The sequence below is a fragment of the Tilletiopsis washingtonensis genome, assembly GCF_003144115.1.
Source record: "Tilletiopsis washingtonensis strain MCA 4186 unplaced genomic scaffold FA09scaffold_14, whole genome shotgun sequence".
Classification (NCBI taxonomy): domain Eukaryota; kingdom Fungi; phylum Basidiomycota; class Exobasidiomycetes; order Entylomatales; genus Tilletiopsis; species Tilletiopsis washingtonensis.
In genome coordinates, this window is record NW_020312011.1 from 507,941 (window position 1) to 534,290 (window position 26,350).

General features: G+C 68.7%; 10 protein-coding genes across 10 annotated transcripts in view; 1 reads left to right on the forward strand and 9 right to left on the reverse strand.

Annotated features, from left to right (window-relative positions):
* Positions 1 to 278: 278 nt before the first annotated feature.
* On the reverse strand, positions 279 to 2,629 carry FA09DRAFT_343697 (putative chromatin assembly factor 1 subunit C; the record flags this gene model as incomplete). Its single annotated transcript, XM_025744613.1, has 12 exons — positions 2,510 to 2,629; positions 2,432 to 2,441; positions 2,276 to 2,372; positions 2,052 to 2,200; positions 1,744 to 1,972; positions 1,419 to 1,572; positions 1,267 to 1,334; positions 1,053 to 1,176; positions 854 to 960; positions 694 to 767; positions 537 to 601; positions 279 to 413 (listed from the first exon to the last, which is right to left on the reverse strand). Exons 1-12 carry the CDS (start codon positions 2,549 to 2,551, stop codon positions 279 to 281), a joined length of 1,254 nt encoding a protein of 417 aa, XP_025597464.1. The 5' UTR covers positions 2,552 to 2,629.
* Positions 2,630 to 3,356: 727 nt separating this feature from the next.
* Positions 3,357 to 4,621, reverse strand: FA09DRAFT_64151 (hypothetical protein). Its single transcript, XM_025745761.1, has one exon. The coding sequence runs from the start codon at positions 4,257 to 4,259 to the stop codon at positions 3,558 to 3,560; it is 702 nt and encodes a 233-aa protein (XP_025597465.1). The 5' UTR covers positions 4,260 to 4,621; the 3' UTR covers positions 3,357 to 3,557.
* On the reverse strand, positions 4,618 to 7,501 carry FA09DRAFT_64125 (hypothetical protein). The gene is made up of 7 exons (XM_025745760.1): positions 7,410 to 7,501; positions 7,279 to 7,357; positions 7,102 to 7,119; positions 6,536 to 6,645; positions 6,438 to 6,477; positions 6,299 to 6,371; positions 4,618 to 6,241 (listed from the first exon to the last, which is right to left on the reverse strand). Exons 1-7 carry the CDS (start codon positions 7,420 to 7,422, stop codon positions 4,985 to 4,987), a joined length of 1,590 nt encoding a protein of 529 aa, XP_025597466.1. The 5' UTR covers positions 7,423 to 7,501; the 3' UTR covers positions 4,618 to 4,984.
* FA09DRAFT_64124 (hypothetical protein) lies at positions 7,502 to 8,448 on the reverse strand. Its single transcript, XM_025745759.1, has one exon. It carries the CDS (start codon positions 8,133 to 8,135, stop codon positions 7,560 to 7,562), a length of 576 nt encoding a protein of 191 aa, XP_025597467.1. The 5' UTR covers positions 8,136 to 8,448; the 3' UTR covers positions 7,502 to 7,559.
* A 2,141-nt stretch (positions 8,449 to 10,589) lies between these two features.
* Positions 10,590 to 16,470, reverse strand: FA09DRAFT_361467 (hypothetical protein). The gene is made up of 3 exons (XM_025745360.1): positions 16,394 to 16,470; positions 15,622 to 16,305; positions 10,590 to 15,562 (listed from the first exon to the last, which is right to left on the reverse strand). Exons 2-3 carry the CDS (start codon positions 16,289 to 16,291, stop codon positions 10,785 to 10,787), a joined length of 5,448 nt encoding a protein of 1,815 aa, XP_025597468.1. The 5' UTR covers positions 16,292 to 16,305; positions 16,394 to 16,470; the 3' UTR covers positions 10,590 to 10,784.
* A 241-nt stretch (positions 16,471 to 16,711) lies between these two features.
* On the reverse strand, positions 16,712 to 19,128 carry FA09DRAFT_330822 (chromate transporter). The gene is made up of 8 exons (XM_025742754.1): positions 18,876 to 19,128; positions 18,780 to 18,807; positions 18,629 to 18,697; positions 18,442 to 18,569; positions 18,189 to 18,382; positions 17,807 to 18,119; positions 17,386 to 17,736; positions 16,712 to 17,327 (listed from the first exon to the last, which is right to left on the reverse strand). Exons 1-8 carry the CDS (start codon positions 18,991 to 18,993, stop codon positions 17,140 to 17,142), a joined length of 1,389 nt encoding a protein of 462 aa, XP_025597469.1. The 5' UTR covers positions 18,994 to 19,128; the 3' UTR covers positions 16,712 to 17,139.
* A 315-nt stretch (positions 19,129 to 19,443) lies between these two features.
* Positions 19,444 to 21,382, reverse strand: FA09DRAFT_64278 (hypothetical protein). The gene is made up of 7 exons (XM_025745763.1): positions 21,037 to 21,382; positions 20,970 to 20,979; positions 20,889 to 20,898; positions 20,752 to 20,833; positions 20,606 to 20,691; positions 20,297 to 20,553; positions 19,444 to 20,228 (listed from the first exon to the last, which is right to left on the reverse strand). Exons 1-7 carry the CDS (start codon positions 21,102 to 21,104, stop codon positions 19,479 to 19,481), a joined length of 1,263 nt encoding a protein of 420 aa, XP_025597470.1. The 5' UTR covers positions 21,105 to 21,382; the 3' UTR covers positions 19,444 to 19,478.
* Positions 21,383 to 21,716: 334 nt separating this feature from the next.
* On the reverse strand, positions 21,717 to 23,043 carry FA09DRAFT_64266 (hypothetical protein). Its single transcript, XM_025745762.1, has one exon. It carries the CDS (start codon positions 22,933 to 22,935, stop codon positions 21,970 to 21,972), a length of 966 nt encoding a protein of 321 aa, XP_025597471.1. The 5' UTR covers positions 22,936 to 23,043; the 3' UTR covers positions 21,717 to 21,969.
* A 425-nt stretch (positions 23,044 to 23,468) lies between these two features.
* Positions 23,469 to 26,042, forward strand: FA09DRAFT_330824 (cytochrome P450). Its single transcript, XM_025742755.1, has 5 exons — positions 23,469 to 24,120; positions 24,349 to 24,972; positions 25,032 to 25,552; positions 25,629 to 25,743; positions 25,868 to 26,042. Exons 1-5 carry the CDS (start codon positions 23,766 to 23,768, stop codon positions 25,951 to 25,953), a joined length of 1,701 nt encoding a protein of 566 aa, XP_025597472.1. The 5' UTR covers positions 23,469 to 23,765; the 3' UTR covers positions 25,954 to 26,042.
* An 86-nt stretch (positions 26,043 to 26,128) lies between these two features.
* Positions 26,129 to 26,350, reverse strand: part of FA09DRAFT_330826 (hypothetical protein) — a gene marked incomplete at its 5' end in the record, with an annotated part of 822 nt that continues 600 nt past the window's right edge. The window contains one exon of the mRNA XM_025742756.1: positions 26,129 to 26,334. Coding sequence (XP_025597473.1) covers positions 26,252 to 26,334 — 83 coding nt within the window. The 3' untranslated portion in view covers positions 26,129 to 26,251. The remainder of the gene's footprint in view (positions 26,335 to 26,350) is intronic.

Sequence of the window (26,350 nt, forward strand, 5' to 3'; positions counted from 1 at the left end):
TCCTTCCCCCCCTGGCCCATACGTGGCTCGCGCCACCTCGGTTCGCCCCACGCTGTCCGCTTCGCTCTCCCGTTTCAAGCTCAGACGTAGCAGCAGGCTCTCTCAGACCCCGCTCTTGCTCTCTTCCACCCCCCCCCCCCCCAGTCCAGGCGGGGGGCCATTGCTCCATCGCTGTGACGCTATGCAAATGCTCGTAGGCTGAAAGTGGGTAATACTTGGATGTGTGCGAGCCACATCGAGGGGGCGCCGCAGACGTGTGTGTGCGCGCGGGGCGCGCCTCACTCGAGCTCCGCCTCGTCGGTCTCCTCGCCGTCCTGTCCGAGCGCCGTGGCGCTGGGGCGGAAGACGTGCAGCACATTGTCCTCGGCGACGGTGGCCATGTGCCACTCGGCCTGCGGGCTCCAGCAGATGTCCTGTTGTTGTTGTTGTTGTTTGAGGGGAAAAAGAGAGGCTGGGTCAGCACACACACACACGCAACACAGGCCCCTCGGTCCCGCCCCCCCCCCCCCCCCCGAAATTCGTGCAGCAAAACGCACCGTCGTGCGCGCCGTGTGCCCGCCGTGGACGAAGAGCAGTTCTGGCGGCCCGTCCTCTGCGTCCTCTGCGTGCAAGGGGGGGGGCAACGTCATGAGCAACACACACAAGCGACAGCAAAGACACGATGGTTCAACGTCCGCCCGGCCTCAAACGCACCTGGCGTCTGTTCCTCGCCGATCTTCGAGAGGTCCCACACATTGACTCGCCGATCAGCCGCGGCGCTTGCCAGGCTGGAAGGAAAGGGGGCCGCAAGGCTTGTCAGCTTCCCCCCAGCTGGCATCTCCACAGACTCTGCAGCCTCCCTCCCCATACGCACATTGTCTCGTTGTGGGGCGACCAGGCAAGCTGCAGGATCTCGTCGGTGTGTGCCTCGAGGCTGTGCAGGCGCGTCTTTGTGTTGCGCAGATCCCACACTCCCACCGTCTGGGTTGGCGGCCAGGCTATATCAGCAGACGGCCTTTTTCACGCCACAGCGCGCGCGCGCGCGCGCGCGCGCGCGGGGGGCCCCGACTCACCTTGTCCGACGAGCCCGTGCACAGCAGGTACTCGTTGCCCGGGCTGAAGACGACGGCATTGATCTCGCCGTCGTGCGCCGTGACGCGATGCTTTGGCGTGTCGCCCGACTCGCGCGTGTCCCAGCTGGGGGGTGGTGCAGGGAATTACCTAGTCAGCCCCCCGCGCACGCCTCTCCGCCTGCCAGGATTCCTCGGCCCCGCCGCCGCCGCTCACAGAAGCAGCAGCTTGTCGTCGCCCACGCTCGCAAACAGACTCTCGTGGCTCGCATGCCATGCAACATCCTGCGCGCCGGGGGGGGGGGGGGGGGGCACGTCAGCCTGTGCCCGCTTTCTCGCTTTTGCCTGGCGCTGCTCGCGAAACCTCACCTCGACGACGGCAGTGTGCCCTCTGTACGTCTTCAGCGGCTCCAAGACATTGTCGCTCTTCTTGTACTGATTCACATCCCACTCGCACACCGTCTGGTCCTCCGACGCCGCCAGGATGTGGCCCTGCTTCAAGGGCGACCAGGCCAGGCCGTAGCTGCGGCGAGACGAGGTGAGCATGGGCTGCAGTGACGCACGGCAGAGGGCCGCCAGCTGTTGCCCGATGTCAGACTCTTTACAGCCCAGCAAACGCCTCGGCGCTGGCATCTCTCCTGCCGCTACTCCCTGTCCCTTTGGCGCCCCCTGCCCTGCCGCCGCGCGCACTCACCCTTCCCCCGTCTGGCCCTTGAGCACAATGTCCGGGCGGCACTTGCCGTCGGCGTTTGGCATGAGCGAGTGTTTTGTGCGGTCAAAGACGTAGGTGTGGCCCATGACGGTGCGCGTGGCGATGAGGTCGCAGTTCTGCGGACAGTAGCGCGCGCGGTTCACCTCGCCGTCGTGGTTGATCTTCTGGAGGATCTGGATGCGCGCCGAGGCACCGCCGTACGAGCCGATCTCTGCGCAAACGGTCACACGCAGCAGGAATCAGCCATCTGCGCTTGCATGGGACTGCAGAGAACCTCTGTGCAACCTCACCGCCGCGGTCCTCGTCGTACTTCTTCGTGTCGACGTCGACATCCTGGTTCGGCAGCTGCACCTGCGCAATCTGCAGGTAGTTCTGGTCCTGCCCGCTCGTGTGCGTGCCGAGCAGCAGGCGGTGCTGCGTGTAGTCCTTGCCCGCCGGCCTGTTGCTCGCGCCCCCGACGTCAGCGCGCGCGCGCCCGGGAGACGAGGCCGCCGCTGCCCCTCTGCGTGCTCACCGCTCGCGGTCGGGGAACCACTGGCACGTCAGACTGGGCCACTCGAGCGCATGCGTGACGACGGTGTCGTAGAGAAAGGGCGCATTCTTCTTCCAGACTGCGGACAGCGGCGCGTGAGCATGGCCCTCGCCTCGGCTCAGCGCCGGCCGCACGCACTCTTGTACTCCTGCCGGCAGGCGAGGCGAGACGCATGTGAGCCAGAGGGAGGTGGCAGCGCAGCACAGGCGCACGCACCTCGTTGGACACCTGTGCGGCGGTGATGTCGTCGTCGGCCATGGCAGAGGCGGGGCGGGGGGTGTGTGGTGTGCGCGGCGGTGTGTGTGGACGGGAGATGAGGCGCGGCGTCGTCGTGCGCACGCACGCGGCACGCATCTTCCACGCCGGCGCGCGGCGGCGCAGACTCCAGGCATATGAGAGGCTCGACTGCGAGCTGCAGCCGCCGCCACGCACGGCGACGGCGCGCCTGCGCTGGCTCGTGGCCGGCGTGGCCGCCGCACGCGCCGCACACGCGCGTCGACGCGTAAACGAGGGCGTGGGAACGGGCGCACACTGGCGCCGTGCCCGGCCGGCTCGCGGCGCAGGTGTTGGACTCGAGCGGTGCGGCGCGCGGCGGCGGCGCGCTGCTCCACCCTTCCGCCACCACCTCGCCCCTCCTGCGCAGCACCCTCTCCGCCGCACTTTCCCCTCGCTCGCGCCCTCACTCCGCCACTCTCACCTCTCACTCCGCTCCGACACTCCATCACTGCGCCTGCAGCATGTCGCAGCGGCCCAGCCAGCGCGCGGCCGGCGGCGACGACGAGGCCGAGGAGGACGGCATGGTCGGCCCCATGCTGGTGCAGAAGCTCGAGGTGAGGCGGCGGGCGCTTGGTGCGCGTGCATGTCACTGGCGGCGCAGCAGCTCACTGGCGCGCGGCGCGGCTGGCAGGAGTTCGGCATCTCGGCCTCGGACACCAAGAAGCTCGCAGAGGCCGGCTTCTACACCGTCGAGGCCGTCGCCTTTACGCCCAAGAAGACGCTGCTCACCGTCAAGGGCATCTCCGAGGCCAAGGCCGACAAGATCCTCGCCGAGGGTCAGTGTGTCGGGTGTGCTGCATGCGTCTGCTCGCTGCCTTCTCATGCCTCTCTCTGCCCTCTCCGCAGCGGCCAAGCTCGTGCCCATGGGCTTCACCACCGCCACAGAGTACCACCACCGCCGCACGGAGCTCGTGTCGATCAGCACGGGCAGCAAGAATCTCGACAACATCCTCGGCGGCGGCATGGAGACGGGCAGCATCACCGAGCTCTACGGCGAGTTCCGCACGGGCAAGAGCCAGCTGTGCCACACGCTCGCCGTCACATGCCAGGTGAGACCGGGCGGGCATGGGCGCGACGTGGCGCAACTCGGTGCCGCGTGGCTGACGTGTGCGCACAGCTGCCAATAGACATGGGCGGCGGCGAGGGCAAGTGTCTCTTCATCGACACGGAGGGCACTTTCGTGAGCAGCGCGTGAGACAGGCGCCCACAGCTCACGCTGCTGACGACGGGCCTCGCGCAGCGTCCCGTGCGTCTGCTGGCAGTGGCGGAGCGCTTCGGCCTCAACGGCGAGGAGGTGCTGGACAACGTGGCGTACGCGCGGGCGTACAATGCCGACCACCAGCAGGAGCTGCTGCTGCAGGCCGCCGCCATGATGGCCGAGTCGCGCTTCTCGCTGCTCATCGTCGACTCGCTCACGTCGCTCTACCGCACCGACTTTGCGGGCCGCGGCGAGCTGAGCGCGCGGCAGGGCCATCTGGCCAAGTTCTTGCGCAGCTTGATGCGCCTGGCCGACGAGTTTGGAGTCGCCGTCGTCATCACCAACCAGGTCGTGGCGCAAGTCGATGGCGCCGGCTATCCGGGCGCGGACAACAAGAAGCCGATTGGCGGCAACATTGTCGCGCACGCCAGCACAACACGGTGCGTCGGCGGGGCCCTCTGCCGCTTCTCCCCCACCCTGCTGGCGGGCCATGCTGACGATTGGGCGCGCAACACCTCAGACTGCAGTTCCGAAAGGGCCGCGGCACGCAGCGCATCTGCCGCATTGCCGACTCGCCGTGCCTGCCCGAGGCCGACGCCGTCTTCTCCATCGGCCCAGAAGGCATCACGGACCCGGTGCGTGCTTGGCGCAAAGCTGCATCTGCCGGCCCCCCCGCGCGCGCTCACGTCCCTTCTCACAGATTGACTGAGCCTCTGCGCGCTCGCTGCCTCTCTACACCCGCCTGCCACTCACGTCCGCCTCCTGCATCACCTTTCTCACGTTACCGTGTACTCTAGCCCCGCACAGCGTTCCCGTCAAGTCAAAAGCCATCCCATTCTCGACAAGCTGGTTTGGAGGAAGCGACGGAGGCGCGGGACATGCGAAAGCCGGGACAGGGGAACGATGGGCGAGAAGCGTAAGGCGAGCAGCTGGTGAGGCACGGGCAAGGGGCGTAGAAGGTCGTGCTTGTGTGCGCCCGGCTCGCGGCCGAGCGCGGAGGTGACGGAAGGCGTGGACGCAGGACGCAAGAGCGGAATGACGAGGCTCGAGACGCGAGGCGGGAATGGCGATGCTTCAAGGATTAGACGAGGCCGGAGTGTGCTGAGGGGTGTTCAAGAAGGGTAGTCGATGCTTGGGAGGCGCGCCGCAGAAGCTAGCCGCTCCAGTCGGCTTGGCCTCGCGGCGGGAGGGCGGTGGAAGAGCGTCCGATGCCCGCTCTACAGAGTGCCGGCGGAGAAGTGCGAGGGCGGATGCGCGTGCGTGACAAAGTCGTGGAACTGCTGCGGCTCGTACGTGTGCGAGAAGGTCATGAGCGGCTGTTGCTGGTGCTGCGATGCGCCGTGCGGGTCGTACTTGAGCATGTCGGGCTGCGCGGCGTGGCCGAAGGGTCCGGCGCTGAGCGACGAGAAGGGCGTGTGGGCCGCCGCAGCAAAGGCGCCGCCGAGCGCAAGGTGCGAATTGGTCGGCGTGCTGGGCGCCGAGCTCTGCAGCGTCGACGTGCTCGAGCCGCCGGTGTAGGCCGGGTGGGGCAAGTCGCTCGGCGAGTGGCGAGCACTGGGACGCGGCGTGCGCGGCGAGGCGAGGTGCGGCTCGAGCTTGTACTGCTGCTGCTGTTGCGCCTGCTGCACGTGCGCCTGGTGCGTGCCGTGGAAGGCCGGCTGCTGGTGGTGGTGGTGGTAGTGCATGTGCTGCGAGGCAGCCGAGTGCGCACTGTCGGCGCTGAGCTGCATCTGCTGCTCGAAGTGCGAGCGCGACTCGAAGCTGTCGAACATGTTGACGTGCTGCGGCAGCTGCTGCGCGTCGTGGTGCTGCAGCTGCAGCGGCGTCGGCTGCGCAAGCAGCATGCTCTGCGCCGGCAGCTCGCCGCCGCCGCCGTGGAAGGAGAGCGGACTGGCGGCGCCAAAGTGGTGCGCCTCGCTCGACGTCGCCACGCTCTGCCCGCACTCCATCGAGTCGTCGCCGCCGAAGCGCGACGACGGCTGGCTCGTGAGCGCCGACTCGTTGTACGACGTGCTGTCGCGGCTGTCGGCGTACGCGCCGTCTTCCTCGTCAGCGGCGTCGTCGTCATCGTCGTCATCGTCGTCGTCGTCGTCGTCGTCGTCGTCGAGGTCGTCGCCCGGACGCCGGACGTACTGCTGTGCCTCGACGACGTGATGCATGGCGCCGGCGCCGAAGAGCGGAGCGGCGTTGTTGGTGCCGAACGCGCCGACCATGCCCGGCAGCAGGGCGGCAGCGGCAAAGTCGGCCTCGCCGAGGGTGCGGCGCGAGTTGCGAGTGGAGCGGCCGGCACGCAGCGGCATGACGGGCACGGCGCTCATGTGCGGCACGATGCCGCCGCCGACGAAGCTGTTGCTGCTCATGACCACGGGTGCCCGCGCGCCCGGCTCGAGACGGTGCGAGCTGACGAGCTGCGGGTGGGCGCGGCGCGTGTGCTTGGTGAGCGTCATTTTGCGGCAGTAGCTCTTGCCGCAGCCCTGCCGCATGCCCGTCAGCACCCCCCGGGAGAGCAAGCAGCCCGAGTCATTGCTCACCTGCACAAGGCAGCGGTACGGACGACGGCCGGTGTGGATGCGGCGATGGCGAGCGAGCGAGCTAGAGTCGGCACTAGGGGCAGCGTAGTGCTTGTCAGCGCGTGCACACGACGCCGCTCCGACGGCGACCAGTACTCACAACGCCTTGTCGCAGAGATTGCATTGGTGCGGTCGCTCGCCTAAAGGGCGAAGGAGGATCAGCCGGCACCGAGCGTGATGGCATGCCATCATGCGCACCAGTGTGGACGCGGACGTGCACCGTCAGTGCCGAGCGCTGAATGAAGGTCTTGCCGCACTTCTTGTGCGAGCACTTGAAGGGCCGCTCGTTGAGATGGATGCGGTTGTGCCTAGGCAGGGCAAGGCAAGGGTGTCGAGTTAGCTTCTCTCATGCGGGCATATGCGAAGGGATGCGCCGAGGCCGATCTCGGACGGGACGATGCCGAGCGGCGGAGCGTTTCTGATGCAGGCAGCGTGGAAGACAAGGACCCCTGGCGCCTGCACACCGACGCGGCACGCGCGACGCGGCGGCAGACGCGTTGTCCGTGATGCTCTTGTCCTCACTCCGCACAGACGCTCGCATGACACGAGCGCAATGCTCGCCGGCAGAGGGCTTGCAGGCTCATTGCAAGCCCTCTCAAGCCCTCTCTGGCCGTCGTGGCTCGGCATGACAGCAACTGTCACCGCTCGGCTCCGCACTTTTGTTTGTTGCGTGACACGGTGTGCGCCGACCTCGTGCAGCACCTGCTCCTCCCAAACCCGAGGCGGAGCTCGAACGGCGACGATGACAAGGCACAGAGACTCACCGTGCCAAGTCCGAGCGGCTGATAGCGGCCATGGTGCAGACAAAGGAAAACGGGGACGGGCCGGCGGATCGGCGATTGAAACGTGCACGCGATGACGGTGAGGAGAGGGGAACAGGGCGACAAAGGAGGGCGTCTGTCAAGCGCTACGCTGACTCGCCGCTGCAGCGCAGCACTCACCGGCTGAATGCCTTTGGGCAGCCGCGAAATGCACACTCGAACGGCCGCGCCTCTGCCCGGTGGTCGTCGTGTACGAGCTCTGCAGCTGGAAGTCAGGCGCGAGACGCAGCTCTTGGGCGCATATGACGCACCGAGAATGTCCATGTCGTGAGGCGTTTGCGGTGAGTTGCAAGCCAGTCGTCGTTGAGAGCGAGGCGTCGTGTTGCGAGCGTGCGGAGGACGAGGCCGAGTGGAGGCGAGAGGTGTCGGGATCAGGAGGAGACGCTGGCGCCGGGCGGCGCTTAAGAAGGATCTGCCTTGCTGGCCAGCGCGCAAGGCGCTGCGAGTGGCTGATCAGGTACCGAAGGCCGCTCGCTGGCGCACGCCGGAGAGGAGCAGGACAGAGGACGGCTGCCGGCGGCAGGCGCCTTGTCAGTCGAGAGGCTGCGCTGCTCTGGCTCGGCGCCTTGCCACGCCGGCAGAGGAGAGCTCTCCTCCTCGCCCGGTCGGGAGGTGGCGCCTGCTGCAGATGGGCGCAGCGATGCAAGCCTGCGCAGCTGCGGCCATGCGGCCGTGCAGTAGCAGCATGCAGAGCGGGCAGCTGCGCAGAAGAGCAAGTGTGCATTCGGCTGGCCCCATCGGGATGAGGGAGGCCTTGCCCGACCTGCCCGTCTGGGGCGTGCCGGCGCGGCTCCGCGGTGCCCCTGACGCGGCGCTGACGCGCTTGCGCTGGGCACCGCAGCCCGCGGCGGCGGCGTGCGGCCAAATTTCGAACACGCGCGAGGCGCTGCCGCTTGCGCTGGGCCGGCTTCGCGGCGTTGCTTTGTCCAGCGCTTCAGCTGCAGCGCCAGCCTCGCCTCGCCTTGGCTGCCCGGCATGGGGACCGAGGGGCACTCGACGCTCTTGCGCGCAGTGAGATCGCGGCGACGAACGCTTTCTTTGCCACGCAGCACGGCGGCGTCAGGGCTGAGGTGCGCCGGGAGGAGGGCGCTTCAGCCCTCCGCCAGCCTTGGCGGCGAACTCAGACAGGCAGCGGCCTTCGAAAGAGCTCTGCTGCGAGGCGTGTCGCTGCAGCGGCTGGCAGCTGCGACGAGGTGCCTGAAATCGCTCTGGACTGTTGGCCTGGACGGCTGCGCGTTTGCCGGGGACGGGCGAGGGACGAGAGGGACACGCGGGCCGGCGGCAGCGTCACAAGCGAGTGAGGGGCAGATACGCACTGTCGAGCGGATGCTGGTGCGAAGGCGGCGGAGTGTCGTGGAGCGGCTGATGAGCGGCAGGCATGGGAGCCTGGCGTGCCGGAGTGAGCACACGAGCGCGCAAAGTACACGCCCCCCCTGTCCGTGCCTCGTCGTCGCCATGCGAGAGGCGGCCACAGCGCCTTTCGTCTGAATGCTGGCTTGACGCTTGCTAGCCCGGAGCGGAGCTACGGGAACCACCTGCAGAACAGGCGCCCGCTCGCCGGGAAGAGGCTCAAACGTCGCGAAGCCCGTGATGAAGGTCGCTCTTCATGCGATTGCGGCGGCTCGGGCGCTGGCTTGCAGAGACAGGAAGCAGCGCGGTCCTGAGGCCGCCGTTGGGATCCAGAGCCCGAGCGCCCGACGATCATCGCTGCTGCTGGATCTCGCACTGCCCGTGCTGAAGCGCGCTCGGCTGAGCCACGCACGGTTGCGCGAGCGCGTGCGTCCGCCACTCAGGGCGGCTTTGCTGTCCGCGCGTGGACGGGCGAAGGATAGCAGGAGTGCGCTCGCAGTCAGCATCTCCAGCGACCGCACGAGCCGTGACTTGGCGCGCTGACGGTCGCGCAAGGAGCGTATGCTGGCGGCGATCGATGCTTCTTTCGCTCGCTCCGCAGACGCTTCAACGCCCTGGCGCAGAGCCTGGAGCCGGCCGCTATGACTGCATGGCGGGCGTCGGCATGATCGTGCGCCGCTGCAGCTGCGGGAAGGCGTGCGTCGGCCGGCGCTCTGCGAGCTCGCTTGTCTTGTGTGTGGCGCGGTGCCTAGATGAGGTGGTGATGGAGGAAAGCAGACGCGCCGCGAGACGCGCCGCCGTGAGCAGGCGCCGGCATGCGAAACGGCCGCTCGCTCCGCTGCCTTGCAGCACACCCGTGCGCCAGCCAGCGGCCGCACGACAGCTTGCCCCGAGCTCGACCTCTTCTGGTGGGCTGCGAGAGACTCGGCCCTGCTCCATGTGACTGCTTCATCTTGTCGATGCCGGACGCGCAGAGCGAGAAGCAAGAACGGTGGGCAGGCAACGCTGCTCCCACGCGTGCGGGGGGTTCGCTGCGACACCCGGCAGCACTTGGAATCGCGCACGCTGTCGCGCGTGCGGCTCTCCACCCGGGGCCTGACGCTCGGAACCCGATCATTAGCTCGAGCTGAGCATTTCAAGCCATACGCGAGCTCGCCGACTCCCACATCAACGCCAGCGCCGTGGCGCAAGTCCGCCGCCAGCCGCGCGAAATGAGTCGCAGGAACGATCGCGCCGCACACGCCCCCTCTCGGCCTTCCCGAGCCTGGCTTGCCGATCCTTTCTGTTCGGCTCGTGCGTGGCCGACTAGTGCGGACGTGCACGAATGCCGCGCTCTCGGCACGCTCGCCGTCAGCTTGGGCTGTGGCTGTGCGAGAGACCCTTTGACTGTGTGCCGCCCGCGCCGCCTTGCCGGTCGGCCTCGTCCCGTGCTCTGCCTGTGCTGCACCAACGACGTGACCCTTGCGGCGAAGCTAAGCCTGTGCGACCCGAGCGCAACGAGGCTCGGGCGCGTGGCGGGCTGATTGAGCCCTGCGGTGGCGCAGCCAGGGCGAACAAAGATGTCATGCCCGGCGCTGGCTTGCTCGCAGCGCGCGCGCGACTTGCGAGACGAGGTGGATCTGGGCAAACGTCAGGGGGGCGTTCACACGACGCATCAAAGCGCCGTGGCGCCGCAGCACGCAGGAAGAGTCGAGCGTGCAGCATGCCAGCATGGCGTCTGCAGGATATCAGAGCAGGTCCGGGCGACGTTGGTCGATGCACTAGGCCGTCCCCTCCTCAACTCGAGCGGCGCGCGTGCGGTACCGCATTGCATCGTTTGGCGTCCTCCAGCTCCTGCGCGGCTGGCACGCTCGAGCGCACATGGGAGTGTCGTCGCTACGGCTGCTCTGTGGAGCCTGGCCTCCGTCAGCAGCTCGTGCGAGACAGCGGCGCCGCTGCAAACTCGTGCGAGAGCCTGACGCAGGGCGTCGTGCCGCGCACCTCTCCCTCTCGTCCGTCACGCCTCGTGCCGGCGGCAGTCGTGCCAAGTCACACTCGCTCTTTCCCGCTCCGCGCTCTCGCTCCTGCGCATCAGCATCGAAGTGACATGGCATGCTTAAATTCGGCCGCGGAGCTGGGGTAAAGGGGAGCGCAGGACGACACGTCAGGCTATAGATGGGGGTCAGATCGGGCCGGCGGGGGACCGCAGCGAAGAAGGGGCACACGCGTGGTGACGCAGGGACAACGGGGCCTCTAGGCGGAAGGGAAGGGGGGGGATGGAGCTCTGCGGACGACGCCTATCTGGCCACGGAGCCGCTCGGCCCGGCGCTGGGCCGGCCAGCGCGGATCTTGGAGATGCGGTCGGTGAAGGTCGAGGCGGTGGGCGACGTGCTGCCCAGGCCGGCCGGCGTGGTGCGTCCGCTGGCCGGCTGCTCGTTGGAGCTGAACCAGTCGAGGCTGTTCGACGTGCGCGCCGAGCCCGGCTCCGCGTCGGCAGCGGCGGCAGCCTTGCCGTCCGGGCCGCTCGAGAAGCGCTGGTGCGGCGCGTTGAGGCTCAGGGCGCCGAGCTGCGGCGTGGCCAGGTGCGGCGGCGGACTGATGGCACGCAGCGAGGCCGAGTCACGGCCCGAGCCGCCGCCCGGCTGCAGCACGGAGCTGGCGCGCGAGTGGCGCGAGCGCACGCTGCCGCGCCGCGTGCGCGCTGACATCTGCGACTGGTACTTCTTGTGCGCCAGGTCGCCGACGTCGTGGGCGCCGTTGCAGCAGGCACGCACGTTCTCGAGGCCGTCGAAGTTCTCGCCCTCGTCCTCCTCGAGCATCTGCTCGGCCGTCTGCAGGCGCGGGTCCAGCGGCGTCGTGGGCTCAAAGGTGGCGCGGTCCACGCGCCGCTCGCTGCCCGCCACGCTGCGCCGCGACGTCGAGACGCCGCCGATGGAGGCCGTGGGGCTCATCGGCCGCCCGCGCACGCTGTCCCACTGCTTCAGATACTCGTGCGCGGCAGTGTCGCGGCGCTTGCCCGTGAGCGTGCTCGAGGCGCCGATGCTGGCGCCGCGCCGCCGCGGCGTCGACTCGGTCGCCGGCGCAGAGTCGCGCTTGCGGCCCGGCGCCAGGCTGGCCATGCTGCGCGCCGGCGACAGGAAGCGCTTGCTGCCGATGGTGCCGTCGGTGCGCGTGCGGTCGTGCCCGGCCTTGCGCGGCGAGATGGTGCGGTCGGGGTCAAAGTCGGCGCTGCCGCTCTGCGCGCCGACGGCCGCGGTGGCCGCGCCGGCAGACGCCGAGTTGCGCTTGCTGATGAGGAAGTCGAAGGCCGTGAGCCACATCTCGTGGCGCTCGCGGTCCGGCGCAGTGATCTTGACGTCGCGCTGCGGCGTCTTGACGACAATCGACAGGTGGTAGAGGCCGGCCGGGCTCGGGTTCGTGTCCTCCACGACGCGCACGCCCTCGATGACGGCGCCCTTGCTCATGCCCTCGCGCACGTTCTGCGAGCCCGGATCAGACAGCGTCCAGTACAGCATATTCGTGTACGGGTGCAGCCAGAAGTAGCGGCGGTGCCGCTTCTCCGAGTGGCCGCTGCGGCCCATCGTGCGGCGCGTGTACTTGTGCAGATACTCGCCGATCATGGTCTGCGTGATGGCGTGGATGACCATCGGGTCGGTGCTCGGCGGCGTCAGGCCCGCCGCGCCGCCCTGCGCGCCGTCAGCTGCCGCATCCGAGGCGTGCGACGAGGCAAAGGACATGCGCCGGCTGAGCTCGGACGTGGCATCCGAGGCGAACGAGGCGGCAGAGGCGCCGCGCAGATGCAGTGCGCCGCCGAGCGCCGCCGCGTGCGAGCGGCGAGACGCTGTGCTCTGGCGTGCGCTGTGGATGCTGGCGGCGTCGCTCGCGCGCCCCGCGCTCATCGGCAGGCCGTTCTCTTGAGACATCGTGCGGGCGCGCAGGCTCGACAGAGACGGGCGCTGCCGGCTCGGCGCGCCGGGCGAGACGTACGAGGACGGCGGCGGCATGGCGGCTGTCGAGAGACGGCTCGCGGGCCGGCCGTGTCCATCGCTCGACGAAGGCGGCACCTGCAGCGTGCTGATGCGCCGATGCGCTGCCATCGCCACGAGCTCCGGCGGCGGCGGCGACAGCGGCCGCGCCGGTGCGCCGTCCAGCATGCTGGATGCGGCAGAGGGGCGCGACTTGACAGTCCGCTTCGACTCGACCGGCGGCAGCGTCGGCGGCGGCGGCATGCTCGGCGGCGGCGGCACGGCCATGACCGGCGGGCCCGCGCGGCCGAGCGTCGCAGCCTCCTCGGCGTCGGTGTAGCGCGATGAGTGCGTCGAGTCCATCGAGACGCGACCGCTCGGCGCGAGGCCGTGCTGGCGGTTGACGGCACCCGCAGTGTACATGACGGGCGCTGGCGACTCGGGCCGCGGCAAGCCGTCGCGGTGGCCACCGAACGTCGATGTCGAGTCGCGGGACGGCTGAAGAGTCTCGGCGTTGCTCGGGTGAGAGCCAAGAATGACCACGCCTGCTGCAGGCAATGTAGCGGCCGAAGAGACGCTGGACATGGCACGAGGCGCGCCCTGATAGCGCTGCCACGAGTCGTCATCTGTCTGCGAGGACGTGTCGCGCAAATCGGCAAGCACCACCTTGCGCACGCCTCCGTCTGTCTCCTCGTCTGCCGGCGTCTGTGGCATGTCGTCCGTCTCGCCGGCCGTCGAGTGCGTGCTGCTGCGGCCCATGGCCGGAGCAAGGAGGCTGCGCGCGCCGTTCACGCCAGTCAGCTTGCCCTCCTCGCTCGGCACCTCGGTGGCATCCTCGAAGGTGTCGTCGCGCTCCGCCTGAACAAGCGCCGCGCGAGCCTCGTCAAGCTCACGCTTGAGCGTGCTGGTCTCGGTTGCCGCCTCGCTGCGCGCTGCCGCCAGCGCGGCGTTCAGCTGTGCAGTGGCCGCAGAGGCAGTGGCAGCAGCAGCTGCAGCAGTCTTGGCGTCGGCACGCAGGCGGGCAAGCTCGGCCTCGAGCGCCGAGAGGCGACTGCGCAGCGCCTCGACCTCCTCGCGGCTCTTCTTGATCGCATCGTCCTTCTCGCGCAGTGTCACTTTGAACGCCGTCTCGAGGTCACGCACGTAGGCATCGTTGGACATTTGCAGGTCCTCGATCGCACCGGCGTGGTCCGTGTCCTTCTCTGCCAGCTCGGCGGCATGGTCTGCGCCAAGGCGCTCGACCGCACGGGCATGGTCGGCACCGAGACGGTCAATGACACGCTTGTGCTCTGTGCTCTGGTCTGCAGACAGCTTCTTGTGCAGCACCTCGGCGGCAGTGAGCGCAGCGGCGCCCTTTGCGACCTCAGCGGCGAGCGCCTGGGCGTGCCGCGAGCGGGCCTCGCCAATTGCAGCGTCGTGTTGCTGGGCCTGCTGCGCAAGCGCATTGTGCAGCTCGCCGGCGTGGCTCTCGTTGCGCGCAGCCATGGCCGCATCGTGCGCCTCGTCGCGTTTGTCGAGTGCAGCAGCGAGCTCAGCCGCGCGCTCCTCCAGCGCGCGCCGGTGCTGCGTGTCGCGAGTCGAGAGCGCCTGGGCGTGCGCGCTGTCGCGCTCCTCAAGGGTGACGGAATGCGCGAGGTGCAGCGCCGAGAGCGCGGCAGCGTGCTCTGCCAGAGCAGTGCTGTGCTGCTGCTCGCGCTGCTCGAGCTCTGCCAGCACGGCGCGGTGCTGCAGGTCGCGCTGCTGCAGCTCGGCGTGCGCGGCGTCGCGCTCGGCGATGAGCGGCGTGAGCAAGTCGGGCTGCGCCTCGGTCTGCGTGTCCTTGTGATCGACGGCAGCCAGCGTGGGCTCGCGCTCTAGTCCGAGCGCGCCCTGCGACGTCTCGCCAAGCAGCGCCGCGAGCGTGTCGGGCTGGTCGATGCTTGTGCCGCCGAGGCCGGCCAGCTCCGCGCCGAGGTTGCCGCCCTCGAGGCTGACGGACGCGGGACGGCTGCTGGGCGCGTGGCCCCACTGCTCGGTGTGACCGGAGGCGGAGCCGTCCTCGAAGGAGCGCTCCGAGCTCAGGTCTGCCTCTTCGCCAGCCAAATACGCCGTGCGCGAGAGCGGGCTGCCCTTGCCAGCCAGGTCGGCCTGCATGAGCGTCTTGCGTCCGGCACGTCGGCGCGACTTGGGCGCCGACGCGTACTCGTCGCCCGCAAACGCAGGATCCACGCCATCGAGGCTGGCGCGGCGCGCGGCCGAGTCGGAAGCCTCCTCCAGACTTGCGTCCTGCTCGTCGGCCTCCTCCTCGTCAAAGGCCATCGAGGAGCTGCGCGACGCTCCGAGGCCCAGACGGCTGGCGATGTTCGGCCGCGTGCTGCTCTTGGGCATGCGCATTTTGGCGAGACGGCCCGCCGCGGGACTGTCGGGCTCGTCGGCCCACTGCTCTGCCTCGTCGCCGCTGCTCTCGACGTCGGACGCGCTCGGCGCGCTCAGGCCAGCCTTTGTGAGCAGCAGGCGCAGCTCGGCGTTCTGCTCGCGCAGGCGGCGCTTCTCCATCGAGTCCTTGCCCGTGCGCTTGTGCGCCATCGCAAGCTTGGCGCGCAGGTCCGTCAGGTCGCGGTCCTTGTCCAGACGCTTGCCGAGCGGCGAGTGCCCGCCCGCATCGCCGTCCAGAGCCGCACCTGGCGAGCCGGGCACCGCCGAGCCGCCGCGCCTCCGCGCTGCGGCATCGCCGCTGAAGTCGTCGTCGTCATTGCGCGACGTGTCGTTGCTCAGCAGACTGCGGCTGAGGCTGCGGCTGAGGTTGTCGCGCTCGGACGCGCGCTGCGCCTCGGTGCGCGCGGCGCTCAGCAGGGCGTTGAGGTCGCTCATCTCGCGCGCCATGCCCGCCTTCTCCTTGCGCGCCACGGCCGTCTCCGTCTCGCGGATGCTGCGCAGCTTCTCCAGCTCCTCGGCATTGGCCTCGAACTGCACGCGCTGCGCCTCGAGCTGGTCGCGCGTCTTGAGCAGGTCCTTGTTGACGCGCGTGCGCTCGTTCTCGGCCTTCTTCAGCAGCGCCGTCTGCGCGGCCAGGTCGCTTTCGAACTGCTGCGCCGCAATGTTCAGGTCCCAGTTCTCCTGCTTGAGCTTGTCTGTGCGCCGCCGCAGTAAGCACGTAGCGCCGCGGAGCAGGCGCGCGTGGGCCACTCACCCTCAGCCTGGATCAGCGCCAGTGCGCGAGGCTTCCAGCTGCCGAGCTCCTTCTCCGTCTCCTCCTTTGCCTCGCGCAGGTTGCGGATCTCGCCGTCGCGCTCCAGCAGCAGGCCCTGCAGACGCCGGATCTCCTTGACCAGATTCTCCTGCAGCTCATTGACAAGGCTCGCGTCGCCGTTGCCCGCCGGCGCCGCCGCGTTGCGCGCTCGCCGGTCCGTCTGGCGCGGCGTCGGCACGGGCGGCGGGCCCATCTCGCCGCGGCCCGGCGTGCCCGATGCCGCACCGGCACCGAGCGAGGAGCGCAGGAAGGAGGAGCGCGGCTTGGTCGGCGACTCGGGCGGCGCCATGGCCGTGCCCGACGCCTCGAGCTCCGAGTCCTCGGACATGGACGAGTGCGAGCTGGTGCGGCTCAGCGCGTTCTGGTCGGCGCTGCCCAGCGGGCCGTTGCCGAGCTGCTGCGCCGTGCTGGAGCGCGGCAGCGGCGGCGGCGGCGATGCGGCACTGGCATTGGCGCCGAGGTCGGCGGCTGACTTGCGCACGCCGCGCCGCAGCGACGAGCCGGGGCGCGATGGCGGCTTGAAGGCCAGCTCGCCGCCGAGCGACGTACGCGACGCGGGCGACGGCGACGGCGGGCCCGCGTCGAAGGTGGCGTCGTGAGAGAACGACATTGCCGGCTTGCGGCCTGGCGAGAGAGAGAGAGAAAAGGTCAGAAGAGAGTGGGCGCGGAGCACGCAGAGTGCCGTGCGCCGCCTGCGCCTCGCACCACTCACAGGCCGCGCCGGCAGGGAGACAGAAGCGCAGAGGCCGGTGCAGGCGTGAGAGCCGCGGTCGCCGGAGTGGGCTGCGCGGACGACGAGCGTGTGTGCTCGGCGAGAGGGTCGGGGATGAGCTGTGAGTGTGAGAGGGCAAGAGGGCGGCCAGACAACAGCGCGGCAAGAGCGGCGGCAGCGGCAGCACAGGCACGGCCGCGGCGCCTCACACGCAGCAGCGCGCGCCACGCTAAAACGGCGCGCCCAGGCGAGGGGGTCCGCGCGGCCGCGCCTAACTGTAACGGCGGGCCTGGCACGGAAGCAGTCGGACGTTCAGGCTGCCTTGTGCCGTGTGGCTTCCCCTCCCGTACAAACATCAAAGCAAGCTCAGCTCGGCTGTTGTGTGAGCTGAGAAGAGACGCAGAAGGAGCCGCTGGCGGTGCTGCAGCTGCTGCAGACGCAGGATAGGCTCATGGCGCAGGCTGCGGGCGTGCGTGCAGCGGGCGCTGAAAGGAGCCCGAGGCGGCGGCGGCGGCGGTGTTGTTCTGCCGCCGCCGCGCGCGCTTCGGCCGTGTGCCTGCATCTGTCAAGCGGCGCTCCTCGCGTGCCGTGCACGTGATGCGCCCTCCTCTCCCCCTGGCCTCCTCTTCCGCTGCCACTGAGCGTCTAGATTGCTTCTCCCGTCTCCTTGCCGTCTCCTTGCAACTATCCAGCTGGGGGGCGTCACCGCCACCGCGCCGCATCTGCACCTCGGGCGTCGTCACCTCTCATGCGAGCTGCTGCACCTTCCACTTGAGCGCGCCCGCCGCGGCGCCGAGCGCCACGACGAGCCACGGCGGCATGCGCCAGTCCTTGACGAGCACAAAGGCGAACGCCGCCACGATGGGCCAGAACGGGTGGCTGGCCAGCGAGCCGGACTCGGTGTGGCCGCCGGGCGAGGCGTGCAGGTTGCCGACTGCAAGTGGATGATCAGCCTCAGGTGGAGACACAGCACAGCGCGGCGCAGCACTCACCTTGGAAAAGCTGCCACACAGCCGCGAGCACGAGGCCGGACGCCGCCGGCGCCAGGCCGCGCAGCATGCTCTTGACGGCGCGCAGCGACTTCCAGCTCTTGTACGCCGGCAGCAGCGCCAGCTTGAGCAGGATGCCCGGGTAGAAGATGCCGACGAACGCCAGCGCACTGCCGAGCGGCAGGCAGGCGCTGCCGAGGCGCGCCGAGATGGCGAGCCCGCCGAGAAAGCAGGAAAAGGCAAAGTTGGGGCCGGGGAAGGACTGCAGCAGCGCAAAGCCGAGGAGAAAGTCGCGCGAGGAGACGAGAGAGGTGGAGACCATGTAGCCGCGCAGCAGCGGAATGACGACGGGCCCTGACGATGCCGGACACGCTGTTCAGCTCACGGCTGGCCTTAGCGCTCTCCTGCCGCAGCATCCACTTACCTCCGCCAAAGATGATCGTGCCGGCCGTGAACATGCTCGTGAAGACCTCGGCGAGCACGCCCATGGGCCGGCTGCGCACGACGGCGACGGCCAGCACGCTGGCGACGAAGACGGCCACGAGCGCCAGGCCCCACTTGGGCGGCAGCGTCATGAGGTGCTCCTCTTCCTCGGCCGCCTCGGCCTGCTCTTCGAGCGAGCCGTGGGCAGCGGACAACAGCGGCTGCTGCTCGGCGGCGCTGGAGCTCAAGACGGCACCGCGGTAGTCCCACAGCAACAGGAGGAGGCCGCCGCTGAGCACGCAGGCGGGATACACCTGGCACCAGCATCAGCAACCAGAAGGTGGCAGACTGCCTCTCGAGCTCTCTCCGCCGCCCACACTCACCCAGCTGGCGCTGTGCAGCAGGCTCAGCGCGGCCGTGCCGAGAAATACGAGCTGTGTGGCGCCGTCGGTGATGCTGCTGAGTGCGAGCTGGTACGCGGCCAGCGCGATCATGCCCACCGCCGCAGCATTGACGCCCGAGAGCGTCGAGAGCACAGAGGGCGGCAGCGACTCGGGCAGCGAGCGCACGCCGGCCGCTGCAAGGCAGGACTGCGGTGAGTGCCAAAGTCGGGTGAAGCCGCGATGCGCCACCCACCGAGCGCAGTCATGCCGATCGCGGCGGGAAAGGACCAGAGGCAAAAGGCCAGCAGACCCGCCACGGTGCCGTTGCGCACGAGGGCAATGCTGAACGCCAGCTGGGTCGAGCCAGGACCGGGCAGCGCACTGGCTCGGAAGTCAGCCGGCGAGGCGAGCTTCGACGACGATGGGAGCAGCAGACGCACTTGCCGAGGGAGAGCAGGTCGTTGAACGTCGCCGACGAGACCCACTTGAGCTCATCGACGAAGCGGCGCCTGTGAGGCGTGTGGGTGGTGGTGAGCCAGCGCAGCAGCAGCAGCAGCAGAGCGCCTCGACCGCGCCGGCCCTCGCTCTCACCGCAGCAGCACGACGTGCACGCCCGGCCCTGTGCATCGTCGGTCAGCATCCGCACGCCGCCTCTGCCTGCGCTCGCGCCTCTCGCTGAGCGCTCACCGCCAAAGGAGATGAAGCCGAGCGGCGCGAAGTGGCGCAGCGTCTCGGCGACGCGTGCCGTCAGGCTGCGCTGCTGCAGCCGCAGCTGCGGCGCATCGCGCGTCTGCGGAAGGGGCATCGCTGGCGGCTGGAAGGGCGCTGGCTCGAGCCTGCCTGAGCGCCTCGGGTGCTTGAGGATGGTGGCAGGAAGAGGGCTGCCTGCGGCTGGTGGAGCACACGCTGTCCCCACTCAACGCCCCCAGGGACACGGCTGAATTTGAAAGTGCGCAGCGTGCAGGTGCACCCAGAAACGCTCCTGCAGCTGCAGGCCAAGAGGGCGAACGTGCGTGCTCGAGCGGTGCGCTTGCGCCTTCGAAGGGCTGCAGCTGCCGTGCGCCGGGCGCTGAGCCCGTCCACGCCCGAGCGGCGGCGTCTTGCTTCCCTCCATCATCACCATCCGTCGCCTCACTCGCGAAGCCCAATCACCTCTCCTGCCGCGCATGCATGAACAAAGCGATACATATTCAGGACAGTGGGCACACAGGCGCAGAGTGAAGGACAGTGAAGGGATAAAGATACAGAGGTAGGGATCCTCGGCGAGGGGCCCAGGGCACGAGGGACTCCCTACGGCTCGAGCGACGGCACCACGCGTCCACGCGGCGTCCGAGCCCAGCGGCGGCCATCCGACGACGGCGGCGGCGGCGGCAGGCGGGCGCTGTACGGGTGCACCGGCTCCGGCTCGGCCAGCGGCGCCTCGTCGTCCTCGTCGTCGTCGCGCACCTCGAATGACGGCGCAAAGGGAGGCATGGCGCTGCGAATCGAGCGTGAGTCGGCCACCTTGGCGTACGCCTCTGCCGCCTCGTCGCTGTCGGCGTCCTGCTTCTCGGCGTCGACGTAGTGGTCGAGACGCGTGGTGCCGGTGGACGAGGCGCTGCCCTTGCGCTCGACGACGCGCGAGGGCAGTGCATAGCCTTCCTCCTCGTGGATGATGTGGTCGAGCAGGCACGACGGCAGGTCCTCGGCGTTGCTCTTGGTCTGATGCACCTCGGTCGTCATGTGCACCGAGAGTTCGCCGAGCTGGCGCTGCCGGCGCTGTTCCTTCTTCAGCATGATCTTCACGAGCGGCTTGGCCAGCGATGCCGGCGCCGCAGTGCTCGCCGCCGCCGTGTCGATGCAGCGGCGCTCCGGGCCGGCCGTCTCGCTGATCGCCAGCTCGCGCGCGATGGAAGGACGAGAGAGCAGCGTGACGAGCATGGAGCCGCCGTAGACGATGCCGATGGGCAGCACGGTGATTTGGTAGAAAAAGTCGGACGGCAAGCGCAGCATGAGGATCATCGACGCCAGCGAGAAGCCCGTGGTGAGCAGACACGTCTCCTGCACGGGGGTGGGGCGTCAGTGGCTGCATGGCATCGCAGCTCCATGCTGTCGACGTCCGCACTCACGAAGCTGAGCAGCAGCAGGCGCGCAATCGCATGGCGCGTGTGGTACGACGGACTCTTCATGCTGCCGAGCTGCGAGGCGAGCACGAAGAAGAGGCCGAGATCGACGGCGGTGCACGAGACGAGCCAGGTGGTGAAGACGACGCTCCACTGCCACGGCGCACTGTGCGGCTGCCACGACTGCAGCGCACTGCCCTTGACGTTGGCGGCGGAGCCGGACTTGATGATGAGCGCGCTCGACGCCACGCCGCCGGCTAGTGCTGCGAGAGCTTGTCAGCATGGATGCGCGATGAGCACGGCACGGAGACTTACTGTACGCGATGAGGATGCCGGCGGGGATGTACACCAGCAGCGGGCGTCGCATAGCCCGGGCCGAACGGTGGGTGAAGTAGGATTGGCTGGGTGTGGACGGGCACTCGTCAGCGGCTAGAGCGCGTATCGTCGGCAAGGCAACGCACGAGATGGCCGCCATGATGGCCGCGATGGTGTAGTTCATGCTGATCTCCCAGCCGACGGTGAGCAGCGGGAACGTAAAGGCCCCTGCCGAGCATGGTCAGCTCAGGTCGGCGTGCCAAGATGCAGCAAGCCGCCTCACCGAAGTTCGCCTGGTGCGTGAGAGGAATAGGGAAGGGTCAGCAGAGCACGGCAGATGCGGCGTGTTCATGCGGCCACTGACGACGTGCAATCTGTGCGAAGCAGCGTGTGAGTCTGACGCCCTGTGCGTTGTGCCGATGCCCACTCACGCATAGAGACGGTGAATGAGGCCCGCCGCATTGAGCATCGAGAGCACCGCCATCAGAGCCACGGCCATCTGCAGCAGCACGCGGTCCGAGCCGCGGGCGCCGAAGCGTTCAAAGTACACCCAGCAGCCCGTGACGAAGGCGCCGGTGCAGATGAGGTCGAGCAGCGCGCCGAAGAAGACGCCGGAGAGCAGGCGCACAAAGCCGTCCTGCGTCGTGGGCGAGGAGCGTGCGCCGCCGGAGCCCGTGTCGATGGAGCTGCCGGCGGCGGCGGCGGCGTCGTTGGCCGACGCTGAGCCGCCGTTGGTGGCGCCGTCGATGTTGCTGTGCGAGACGTGAGCAAGGCATCACGAAGAGAGCCCCGCTCGGTGCTCACGTGTTGTTGCCCGCCGTCGCCGCCTGGCGCGAGAGCAGCGGCAGCACCAGCTCATCGACAGCCGGCGCCGCGCCCGCGAACTCGCTGGCGAGCACGATGAGCACCGCCGCAAGCAGCGTGAGGCGTACTGTACGTGGGAGAGGCATGATGTACGGTAAGGGATCCGGGAAGGGGAGGGACGGTGTGAGAAGGGACGGCCGCACGTCGCCCCTTATGTGGCGGCGACGGATGAAGAATCAGACGATCGCGCGAGGCCGCCAAGCGAGGCACCATCGCCGGCTCCGGCCTGACGCAATGTACCCCTCATTTGGTCAAGGTGCGGCTTTGAAGCGGTCTTGAGGCACATCTCGCTTAGCTGCAGGGCGTGCGCGCGCGTCTGGTCGTTGACGACGCACGCCCAGGGGCTCGACCGGCCGTTTAGCTCCATAGTTGATGAGGAGGGGCGGCGGCTGAAGGAGGACGCTGCAGGCCGGCGCTGCTTGCGGATCCACTCTCCGGCCGTGGCGGCCCGATGTGCCTTGCGCTATCAGCCGAAGTGGGGCCAGGCCGCAGCATCGCCCTCACGGAGCAACGGCCTGCGGGCCTTGGAAAGCTCGTGGGGCCTCACGGAGCGCTCGTGCGCGAAATGACGAACGAGCTCTTGCGTGGAAGCTAGGTAAGAGGCCGAGATGAAGCAGGACACACCAGAGCAGCGCAACGACGTCACACAAGAGGCTCGGGCTCATGAGCCGCCGCAAGAGCACGAGCGCGAGCGGAGCCGCCGTCGGCTGCACCCAGGGTGTCGTGGTGCCCGGTACGGGTTGCTTCAGGAGGCTCGAGCGGCGAGCGGCCTCATCAAGCGGACTCTCGGGTCGGCGACGCCCGCACCGCGCTTGTCTCTGTTGTACGCATGGAGAGCAAGCGGGCTCTTGCCTCGCACGGTGCGTGGGGCCTGGCAAGCTCGAGGCCCTGGGGCGCGAGCGCGCTCGGGCCGCTGCTCCGGCAAAGCGAGCGCTGCTCCGTAGAGTCACGCTCCCCGCAGCAGCTTGCAGGTGCTGGAGAGCTGAAGCGTCCTGACTCCATGAGCCGAGGCAGCGGCGAGCTACCTCCACTGCTTCTGTAAGGCGCCGTGGCGAGCTTGCGCAAAGCGAATCAAGGCCCCGTCGCTTCTGCCGAAGCCGCAAGAGCCACTGAGTCGACGCTGTAATGCGCCTCGAGGAGACAGCTCGTGCGGCATGCGGTGCACGGTGGCTTGAGTCTCCACGACGCTCGTGTCTCCCCTGCTCCCACTTGGCACCTCGAGACCTCGTCGCGGCCGAGCTCTTCTGCAGACTTGACCTCTGTCCACGCGCTCGACACATGCCCGCCGGCCGGGCCGTGCGCGGGCAGAGCACAACGAGCGCACACCTCATGCCAAGCTTGCTGCAGAATCGTCCCGCCGGACATGTGGCACTCTTGTGAGCGCCGGCTGCAGCTGTGCGTCGGGAGACAAGTGAGCAGCCCATGGTGGCGTGGGACGGAGGCGTCTGCGCGAACGGAGGCGTCATTCTCGGTGGGCACCAGCGTCGACTCACGGCCGCGGCGAGGGGCCAGCAGCAGCAGCCGCAGCCTCGCCGTGCCTTGCGCGTGGGAAGCAGCGGCGAGCGAGGCGCACCTCCACGCCGTCGCCTCGACGTCGTCGTCGTCGCTTGACAGATGTCCGAAGGCCGAGTTGCGAGCCGTCATGCGGCGGGCGGCTGGCGGCGTGGGCGTGTCTGAATCTGGATGTGCAGCGCAGCGCTGCGCAACAGCCGCGGAGCTGGACGTCTGGGCCTGCGGAGGAGGCCTGCTCGGAAAAAGTACGCAGTGCCAGCTGCTGCTGCATGCCCTCTGCCTCGGCGAGGTGCCCGAGGCGGCGCCGCAGCCTCGGGCGGTGTGCTTGAGGTGCGGGGAAGCGTCAACGCGCAGCGGCGCCCCCTCTCTCTCTCTCGGTGCAGGCGCCGTGCCGCTCTCGCCTCTTGCGGCGCTGCCCGTCTTCCGCGTGCGGCAGCCAGCTGAAAGGCGCCGCCAGCTGCGCGCTGCAGGGTTCCCGCTCGCCTCTCGCTTGCGCACGCCGCTTGCGAGCGAGCGCCGGCCGCCGCTACGCGCCTTTGCGCAGGTGCCGCTGCCGCTGCGAGGCTGAGCCCAAGGCTTGCGGGCTTGCGGCCATGCTGCGCTGACGGAGCGGCACTTCCGAGCGCAGCGGCGTGGCCGCCCAGCAGGTGCAGCAGATGGCGGTGCGGGGACGCGGCGCGCTGCTCTCCACTTTGGCACGCGCCTCAGTGCCAATAGCCGAGCCCGATCTGTCCCACCTCTCTTCGCCTCTCACCACCACCATCCCACATCAAGCCCTATCCTTATGTCTGACGCGCTGCTCGACGACGCGCGTGCGCTGGCGCAGGCCGTCGTGGCACGCACGGGCTACGTGCTGCCCGCCGTGCTGCTCTACCTCCTCTACCTCGCCCTGCGCTACCCGGACCGCGTGCCCGGCACCGTCTCTGCGCGGCTGCGGCCACAGGTGTATGCGGTGCCCAACACCTGGCCCATTCTGGGAAACACCATCAACGTCGTGCGCCTCGGCACGGCGCAGCAGTTCGAGCGCTTCCTCAAGCTCACGCAGGATGCGCCGCACCACGTCTGGCGCATGACGGTGTTTGGGCCGGGCAGCGTCATGCTGCTCAACCGCCCCGAGTACATCGAGTACATGCAGAAGAGTGAGTGCGCCGGAGCAAGCGGCTCGGTGCGATGCAGTTGCCCGTGGGACGGCCGAGTGGCATGGGGCGAGGCGCGGCGCCGTCGTCTGCGCTGCATCGCTGCATGGCCGTGCCGCTGCGGTGTGCGACACTGGCCTCGCCGCGGCCCTGCTGGCTGCGCCGATGTGCTTCTGCCGCACTTGCCCGCATCGCTGCCACGCTTGCTGACCCCACACGCACGTCGCCCAGCGAACTTTACCAACTACGACAAGGGGCAGCAGTTCCGCTCGCGCTTCGGCGACCTGCTCGGCACGACGGGCATCTTTGTCGCCGACGGGCACGTGTGGCGGCAGCAGCGCAAGCAGGCGAGTCACATGTTCTCCAGCAAGGCCTTCTCGACGTGGATCCGCAGCGTCGTGCACCACGAGCTCGACGACGTCGTCGGCCTGCTCGAGAATCTCTCTGCGCCCGGCGGCGCGGGCAAGCTGTGCATGACGGAGCTCTTCTTCCGCTACACGCTCTCCTCCTTCTCCAAGATGGCCTTCAGCGCCAACCTCGACTGCCTCTCGCCCGACCCGGCCAGTCTGGAGAAGCCGGTGCCCTTCGCCATGGCGTTTGACGGCGCACAGGGCATCATCAACAAGCGCTTCGTCACGCCCGCCTGGCAGTTCATCGAGCGCTTCAGCGCCGACGGCCGCGAGATGCGCACTGCCTGCCGCGTCATCCGCGACTTTGGCATGGGCATCATCAGCGAACGCATCGCAGAGCGGCAGGGCGGCGAGAAGGCGCCCTTGGTGGAGAAGAAGAGCGGCGAGGCGGACGCGGAGCAGAGCCGCAAGGGCGCCAACAAGAAGGACGGCGCCGATCTGCTCGGTGAGTGAAAGGACTTACGCCTCACCTCTCACGCATTCGCCGCTCACGCCCCCTCTCAGGCCTCTTTATGGACCTCACGAGCGACCCCGAGGAGCTGCTCGTGGTGGTGATGAACTTCATCATCGCCGGGCGCGACACGACGGCGCAGAGTCTCTCGTGGTTCTTCTTTGAGCTGCTCGCCAATCCGCAGCATCTCGCCGTAATCCGCGCCGAGCTGGCCGAGGCGTTTGGCGCGCCCGAAGGAGGCATTCGGCTCGAGTACGAGCAGGTCAAGATGCTGCCTTACACGCTGGCCTGCTGGAGCGAGGCGATCCGCCTGCATCCTGCCGTGCCCAAGAACGGCAAGGAGGTGGTGGCCGACGATGTCATTGTGCCGCAGGGCCCCAACCCGGACAACCTGCCGTCGATTCCCGTCTTCAAGGGCGAAAAGGTCGGCTGGAGCGACTGGGTCATGAACCGCCTGCCGGCCGTGTGGGGCGAGGATGCGGCAGAGTACAATCCGCTGCGCTTCCTCGAGCGCGACACAGAGGGCAAGTGGACGTACGTGCAGCACTCGCAGTGGAAGTACCACGTCTTCAACGTGAGTCGAACGAGGCCTCGCCCATGCTTTTTTTCTTTTTGCGTGGCCCCTTTTGCTGAGCCATGTTGTTTCTTAGGGCGGCCCGCGGCTGTGCCTGGGCATGAACCTCGCCAACTACGAGGGCCTGGCGCTCATCGCCGCCACGCTGCCGCAGTTCGACTTCCACTGGGCCTCCAAGGCCGAGGGCCAGAGTGAGTGCCCGACTTTGCTTTCGTGCTCCTGCGCGCGGCACGGTCGACGTGCGCCGCCGCCGCCGCCTCTCGTCTCGTGAGGCCCCCACCATCGTGCTGACACACCTCGCTGCCCTCCGCTTAGCCGCCGAATGGCCCCTCACATATCTCAACTCCGTCACGCATCCGTCGGTGCCGTACGTGCTCAAGGTGACGCGTCGCGAGGCCTAAGGAGAGACCGCCATCGTCTGTCTGCCCGTCCGCCCGCCCGCCCGTCCGTCCGTCGCATCTTCACCATCTGTAGCCCCTCATGGCCCCTCCTCGACTCCCTGCTCCTCTGACTCTCGCTCTGCCGCCGCTCGGTGACGCACTGCCTTGCCCTTCTGCTCTTATACCGCCGGCCCCTTCGATCAATCTGTACGTAATGCACTCGGCGGATCCGTCTGCCTCCTCTCTCTCCCGCCTGAGCCCTCCTCATGAATCTGGTATAAAATTCCCCCCGCGCGGCGCCCGCCCGGTGGAGCATACGCTACGACGTCTCGTCGTGCGACAGACTGACGACACCCTTGATGGACGCCTCGAGCGCGTCGAGGCGCGCAGACATTTCCCGCACTGAGAAGGAGAGGGA

What these genes read in the sequence shown, in the direction of transcription:
- FA09DRAFT_64151 (XM_025745761.1), bottom strand. Translation starts at nt 4,259, where the DNA reads ATGGCCCGCCAGCAGGGTGGGGGAGAAGCGGCAGAGGGCCCCGCCGAC.
- FA09DRAFT_64125 (XM_025745760.1), bottom strand. An exon ending in GCACGTCCGCGTCCACACTG is followed by an intron (nt 6,478 to 6,535) that starts GTGCGCATGATG and finishes TTCGCCCTTTAG; the next exon opens with GCGAGCGACCGCACCAATGC. An exon ending in CGTACCGCTGCCTTGTGCAG is followed by an intron (nt 6,242 to 6,298) that starts GTGAGCAATGAC and finishes GGCATGCGGCAG; the next exon opens with GGCTGCGGCAAGAGCTACTG.
- FA09DRAFT_330822 (XM_025742754.1), bottom strand. Translation starts at nt 18,993, where the DNA reads ATGCCCCTTCCGCAGACGCGCGATGCGCCGCAGCTGCGGCTGCAGCAG. An exon ending in GTGCACGTCGTGCTGCTGCG is followed by an intron (nt 18,698 to 18,779) that starts GTGAGAGCGAGG and finishes CACGCCTCACAG; the next exon opens with GCGCCGCTTCGTCGATGAGC. An exon ending in TGCTGCACAGCGCCAGCTGG is followed by an intron (nt 18,120 to 18,188) that starts GTGAGTGTGGGC and finishes TGCTGGTGCCAG; the next exon opens with GTGTATCCCGCCTGCGTGCT.
- FA09DRAFT_64278 (XM_025745763.1), bottom strand. Translation starts at nt 21,104, where the DNA reads ATGGCCGTGGCTCTGATGGCGGTGCTCTCGATGCTCAATGCGGCGGGC. An exon ending in GCCATCATGGCGGCCATCTC is followed by an intron (nt 20,692 to 20,751) that starts GTGCGTTGCCTT and finishes GTCCACACCCAG; the next exon opens with CCAATCCTACTTCACCCACC. An exon ending in GCCTGCTGCTGCTCAGCTTC is followed by an intron (nt 20,229 to 20,296) that starts GTGAGTGCGGAC and finishes ACCCCCGTGCAG; the next exon opens with GAGACGTGTCTGCTCACCAC.
- FA09DRAFT_64124 (XM_025745759.1), bottom strand. Translation starts at nt 8,135, where the DNA reads ATGCCGGGCAGCCAAGGCGAGGCGAGGCTGGCGCTGCAGCTGAAGCGC.
- FA09DRAFT_361467 (XM_025745360.1), bottom strand. Translation starts at nt 16,291, where the DNA reads ATGTCGTTCTCTCACGACGCCACCTTCGACGCGGGCCCGCCGTCGCCG. An exon ending in GGCGCTGATCCAGGCTGAGG is followed by an intron (nt 15,563 to 15,621) that starts GTGAGTGGCCCA and finishes GGCGGCGCACAG; the next exon opens with ACAAGCTCAAGCAGGAGAAC.
- FA09DRAFT_64266 (XM_025745762.1), bottom strand. Translation starts at nt 22,935, where the DNA reads ATGACGCCTCCGTTCGCGCAGACGCCTCCGTCCCACGCCACCATGGGC.
- FA09DRAFT_330824 (XM_025742755.1), top strand. Translation starts at nt 23,766, where the DNA reads ATGTCTGACGCGCTGCTCGACGACGCGCGTGCGCTGGCGCAGGCCGTC. An exon ending in GGACGGCGCCGATCTGCTCG is followed by an intron (nt 24,973 to 25,031) that starts GTGAGTGAAAGG and finishes GCCCCCTCTCAG; the next exon opens with GCCTCTTTATGGACCTCACG. An exon ending in GGAAGTACCACGTCTTCAAC is followed by an intron (nt 25,553 to 25,628) that starts GTGAGTCGAACG and finishes GTTGTTTCTTAG; the next exon opens with GGCGGCCCGCGGCTGTGCCT.